Below are 6143 nucleotides of genomic sequence, written 5' to 3'. Positions count from 1 at the left end.
TCCCCACTCAGTGAGCAGAGATGGACCGGTCATCCGCTGGCTCAGCGGAGATCAACGGAGCGATCTCCCTCTGAGCTGGCGGACTACGAAGAGCGGATCAGCTCCATATGAAAGGAGCCATACACTCATTACTTTACATTGTAGCAAAGTGTCATTTCTTCAGTGTTGTCACATGAAAAGATATATAATAAAAATATTTACAAAAATGTGAGGGGTGTACTCACTTTTGTGAGATACTGCAGACAGGCTTATTAAAATATTCCTATGCATGCTAGATCTACCAGAAAAATTTAGTAGAAAGAAAAATGCTCGTTTTAAAGTGCAATTACACTTGTGCACATTACAGGCAATTAGAAGTGTAAGCATGTAAACTCATTCTACTTGCTAAAATATTAATTTATTCTAGCTGCTGAAGTTTTATATATTTATATTAATATTAGTGAAAATACGCTTCTTTGGGAATTAAAGTTTTTTTTTGTTTTTTTTTTTTATGCACCTGAACACAGTGCAATTACAGATTTAAATTCATTCATGCCTGTTCACACCAACAGCTCTGCTGGCAGAGTAACTACTTTTGCTTGCAATGATTGTGCTTGTGTACTGCTTGAGACCCAGGCCTCACTGCTAAAAGGAAGAACTGACTCCATGCGCACTTTCTGCACCACGCTCAAAACACATTGGGTGTGAGAGCTGTTGCAGGTGTTGATGTAATCCTGACACCCCCAAACGCAGTGCATTTGCCTGCACTGCATTTTTAAAAGTAATGCATGCACTACTTTTGGTGCAATCCAGTGCAATTGCAGCCCAAATTCAAATGAATGGAAGGAACAGAAAAAGTTGTCAAAGCCAGATCCAGTCATAAATAAGGACCAGTGAAAGTAATGATCACAGCACTGCATTGGTTACAGTCATTGAAGTTTTTGCCATAGGACCCCACTACAAAGAGCCTTCATTGGATGTCCCAGTCACATCTTTGCCACTGCCCACTTGCCTATCAACACCACTCAATTTTTTTTTTTTTTAATGGGGGGGGGTTGTTGATGCTGTGCAGCTTCCTCCACTCACAGCCAAAAAACGCCATGGGTGTGTTTAAGGTTTGGAAAGCTTTAAAAAGTGATCATAAAGGGCTTGTTCACAAGAGGTGGTTGACCTGCAAATTTACTTACCTGTTCGCCAGTCAGGGCCCTGTAAAATACCTGGTACTTCCTGGCATGGGGCAGCATTTGACTCTCTCCCCTTCCTCTCACAATTTAGTGCCTGAAGTGGGCCTATTGCTAGGATGGAGCACAAACACACACACACAACACAGTGGTGGTGGTAGGCATAGCTTCCAGCTGTCCTGGTTTTTTGTGGGACTGTCCCTGATTTGGAACAAAGTCCCGCTGTCCCTCATTTTGGTCTGATGACGTTGTATATAAAATGCACTTTTTATCTTAGAAAAAGGGTTGCCCAGTGCTAAACTTTTTATCCAGATTCCAAATTGCTGCATTTGTAAACTTCAAAAGCCTGTATAAAAGGAATAGTAGTGGTAAAAAAACACGTGGGTTTTGCAAATAATTTTTTTATATATATTATCCTTTAAGGGGGCGTGTCCTGTGCCTACATACTTTTGCTAATAGGTGTCCCTCATTCCCGTCTTAAAATGTTTGAAGGCATGGTAGTGGGGGTTTCAGGGGATGTTTGCAGGAAGGGAAGGGGGTTCTTAGTTTTGTAATAGCTCCTACACAGACCAATAGTGGGCTTACACAGGTTTCTTTCTACTCTGAGCTCCAGAATAGGGATGGCTACAGATGGCATTAGTAGCAAGTAGAAGAAAAAAAAAAATACAGGCAGTAGGAAAGCAATTAAAGACATTTACTCTTTACAAAAAAACAAATCTACGTTTTAAAAAAGGAGAGTAGAACATCTATATTGGAAGGAGAATTATTGTACTCTACAAAAGCTTGCTTTGCATTCTTCTGCATATACTACAGTCAAATGAACAAAACCAACCTGGAGATAATGGTTTGACACATTAAAAGAAATAAATATGTATGAACTTCAAACCACAGTAAAATCATGCCATAGAAAATCCAGCTTTCTTGAGGCACTTGCTGGTTATAGATTGCTGAAAACAAGTCAAAGTTCCTTTCAAGGATCTTTCTTGCACTGCTCCAGTTAGAATAGAATAACATTTATGCACTATTGACTTTACTAGAGAACTGAGAAGCAGGAAACAAGGCAACAAATATCATTCAAGGCACTATCATTTGAGGAACTTCACTGTTGTGGATCTAAACAGCAAGCTTGCAAAACATGTAAGTATAAGGTTAGCTACCTCTAGCCCATGGGTGCTCAACCTGTGGCCCTCCAGCTGTTGCAGAACTACTAGTCCCATCATTCCTCTGCCTTTGTGAGCTTGTAACTGTCAGTCCCTCATGGGACTTGTAATTCCGCAACAGCTGGAGGGCCACAGGTTGAGCACCCATGCTCTTAACCCTTAAACTCTCAAATTAATAAAAGTTTTGAATTACATTTTTCATTAAATGTAGAGTTAGATATTTTACATGTAAAAGTCCTCTGTAGACATTTCAGTGAATGCTACTATAAACATTGGGCAAGTACTCATTTGACTCAAGCATGTACAAACAGCCGAATTAAGCTGACTGCATTAACGTACAATGAGTTTTTTCTTTTTAATCCTGAAAAGCAGACTCCAAGTCATCCTTAAAGCAAGAAAAAGTCAAAGCAATATATGCCTCAACAGCCCAAACTACTATGCTGGGTAAGGAGTGTTTCCAGTGAATAATGTACAGAGTTCCCAAAGTTATGATCCTTGGCATCACTGAGCTTGCAGTGCATGAGCGATATGTAGGTTTGAAGGGTGCAGATTTGGCAGCTGCATGTTCTGCTGTGGTAACATTTGCCATGGGTCTGAACCCTGGTGATTCTGTAGGAGGCGGTAAAGCTGTTTGAGGTGGGCAACAATGTTATCTTTAATATCAGGAACAGAAATTTGTAAGCGAACACTTCCACTTTCAAAGGATCGAGTGACATCTCCAGAGAACATCTCAAGAATCATCCGAGCGACCACTGGAATAATCTGTGAATAACAGAAAATGTATGTTACTCTCACAGCAAAGCACCCTTGAAGTTTATCGACTATGGAGGAGCTTAAAGTGAACAAAAAAAAACAAAAAAAAAAAAAAAAAAAAGGAGGAAGAAGATATGCTATTTTGAAAGAAAGAAGAAAGGTTAGTTTTCTTTTTTTGTTTAATACATTTTTTTTTTTTAATAAAAACTCAAAGAAGCAGAACTTCACTCTCAAGCAACATTGACTATTTGTAATCCTCATGCTTCTAGCATTAAAGGACAGGAAGTAAATGCTGCATGAATTGTCTGTCGTTACTCAAGATGGTCATGGCCAGAAATGCTAGGGGGCGTTTTTTTACATTGACTTCTTAGTCATTAATTCCTCTTTCCACCCCTTTCTCCTTTGCAAGATGTAGAGGAGCGCTCACAGATGTGATTGTTATGAAAAGGTCTTTCTATGACTAATCTGAGCCACTCAGATCCACTCTGTGCACAGGGATTGATTTACTAAAACTGGAGTGCGCAAAATCTGGTGTAGCTCTGCATAGAAACGAATCAGCTTCCAGGTTTTTTTGTCAAAGCTTAATTGAACAAGCTGAAGATAGAAGTGGATTGGCTGCCATGCAGGACTGCACCAGATGTTGCACTCTCCAGTTTTAGTGAATCAACCCCACATTGTCTGAGAACAGCTTGGTTCACAGGCATTAATAGGCAAACTGGCCATCTGATGGTGCTTTACCCAGTGCCGTAGGTAAATGGTTAAATTCAATGCCACAAATGTTTTAAAAGCCTTATATTTCATTTGTTTTATTAAAATATACACACACACACTATATTACAAGTTAAAGAGGTATATTAATCTATGACCTTTATAAATAATTTGGGAAATAGAATTGTAGCAGTAAAAGTTTACATATTTTTCAGCTGTCTCTTCAAAAGTGTGGGAAGTTGCTGCTAATATGGTGGAGATCGCTCCCCTTTCAACTTGCTGGTCTCACAGGAAGAGGTGCCTAAACAAAACTTATAAAAAGTACTTGGCTCAGTAAAGCTAAACCCATTACATCTCATTACCGCAGACGGAACTGGGACAGTTCTACAAGACTAGTATGCAACACGTGCCTTTTTTAACCACTTCAATACCAGGCACTTATACACCTTCCTGCCCAAGCCAATTTTCAGCACTGTCGCAATTTGAATGACAATTGTGCGGTCATGCTACACTGTAGCAAAAACGGAAAATTGTATACTCACCTTTCCGTAATTTTCCTTTCCTGTCGTATCTTCATGGCAGCATACACTTTGGGTTGTGACTCCGCCCCCACAACCTGATAGGACTACATAGCTATAAATTGTAGAGGTGGCCCCTGCCCAGTATTCTCCGTATATATATCACCTTAGACGGGTGGGAGATTGTATGCTGCCATGAAGATACGACAGGAAAGGAAAATTACGGAAAGGTGAGTATACAATTTTCCGTTTTCCTGTCGCATCATGGCAGCATACACTTTGGGGAGTAACTCGCAAAGACTGGGTGGGAATTCAAACTAAGTTTATTTAACAAAGAATAGAGGAATTGGCCTGGATAACGGATCTTCCGAAATCCACCTTGTAATGAGACATAAAGGTGTTCCTGGAGGACCAGGTAGCCGCTCTGCAAATCGTCTCCGCCGAGACTCTACAATATGCCGCCCAGGAGGTTGCCACTGCCCTGGTGGAGTGTGCCCTTAAGCCCTCAGGTACTTGATGGTTACTCAGTGAGTAAGATCTCTTGATGGTCTTTACTAGCCATGAAGCAATGGTGCGTGAGGATGCCGCTTGACCTCTCCTGAAACCATGTGGGATAATTAGGAGGCTCTCCGACTTTCTGATAGATTTTGTTGCCGAGAGGTACTCCATGACGGTACCTTTAACATCTAATGGATGGGGATCTCCCTGATCCGTGCTGAGTGCTGGAAGATTAATCTCCTGGTTAAAATGGAAAGATGAGGATACCTTGGGAATGAATCGATCCGAAGGTCTTAGGACTAGCCTGTCTGGAAGAACAACCAAATATGGTTCGCTAACCATTAGAGCTTGCATCTCTGACACTCACTTCGCCGATGTTATGGCTATTAAAAATGAAACTTTCAGCGTTAGATCCCAGAGGGATATGCTCTGTGTTGGAAAAAAGGGTTCCTTGGATAATGCCTCCAGAACGATTGAGAGATCCCAGACCGGGAATGACGGTTTCCTAGGGGGCCTCAGCTTTAGACAGGCCCTCTGAAACTGAATCACCAGAGGCTCTTGCGCCCATTTAACTCCTGTCAAGGCGGACAGGGCCGATACCTGGACCTTCAGGGTGGTTGACCTAAGGCCTTTTTCTACGCCTAGCTGAAGGAATTCCAAGATCTGAGACACTGACGGGGAGGACGAGTCCCAACCTTGCTGTTGAGAGAAGGAGACAAATTTTTCCCAAACTCTTCTGTACGTGATGTTGGTAGTAGACCTTCTGGCCTGGAGTAAGGTATCCACCACCTTCTGGGAACAGCCCTGCTCTAAGTACCTAGCCCTTTCAGCCTCCAGGCCATCAAGTGTAGCTTCCCCGGGTTCGGGTGAAGAAGATGCCCCTGGGAGAGTAGGTCTGTCGTCAATGGGAGAGGCAGAGGCTCTGCCGTGTTCAGCTGCATGAGGGTAGTAAACCATGGCCTCCTCGGCCAGAAAGGGATCACTGCTACCACCAATGCTGTTGACTTCTTGAGCCTCAGGAGGAATCTCGCTATGAGAGGCGTCGGGGGAAAATGTACCCCAGGTGAAAGTTCCAGGGGTGTTGGAGGCAGTCCGTCCCCTCTGCCGAAGGAAACGGTACCCTTGATAGGAATCTCTGGCATTTTGTGTTCTCCGGAGTTGCTGCTAGGTCTATCTCTGGAGAGCCCCAGGTCCGGGATATGAGAGCATAGGCTTGTGGACTCAGAGACCATTCGTTGTTGGAGGAGAAATTCCTGCTCAGCGAGTCGGCTAAGGTGTTCTGGACTCCCGGAACATAAACCGCCCTTAGGTCCAGTAGATTCAGCTGCGCCCATTCCAGAACAGGA

The 6143-nt window shown here is 42.7% G+C and overlaps 1 protein-coding gene across 2 annotated transcripts in view; it reads right to left on the bottom strand.

Moving 5' to 3' along the window:
* Positions 1 to 1833: 1833 nt before the first annotated feature.
* Positions 1834 to 6143, bottom strand: part of IRF6 (interferon regulatory factor 6) — a 31588-nt gene continuing 27278 nt past the window's right edge. The window contains exons 8-9 of one of the 2 annotated variants that reach the window (XR_012241692.1): positions 2478 to 3082; positions 1834 to 2339 (exon numbers count right to left, since the gene is read on the bottom strand). Coding sequence is in view for 1 of the 2 variants with exons in the window: in XM_073615752.1 (XP_073471853.1) it covers positions 2822 to 3082 (261 nt within the window). In the remaining variant the exon portion in view is untranslated. Of the gene's footprint in view, positions 3083 to 6143 lie in introns of both variants that reach the window. The other variant, XM_073615752.1, reaches the window with a different exon arrangement.

This window comes from Aquarana catesbeiana, linkage group LG02 (assembly GCF_042186555.1).
Source record: "Aquarana catesbeiana isolate 2022-GZ linkage group LG02, ASM4218655v1, whole genome shotgun sequence".
Taxonomy (NCBI): Eukaryota; Metazoa; Chordata; class Amphibia; order Anura; family Ranidae; genus Aquarana; species Aquarana catesbeiana.
Note: the sequence above shows the minus strand (reverse complement) of the source record. Positions and strands in the feature narration are given on the sequence as shown.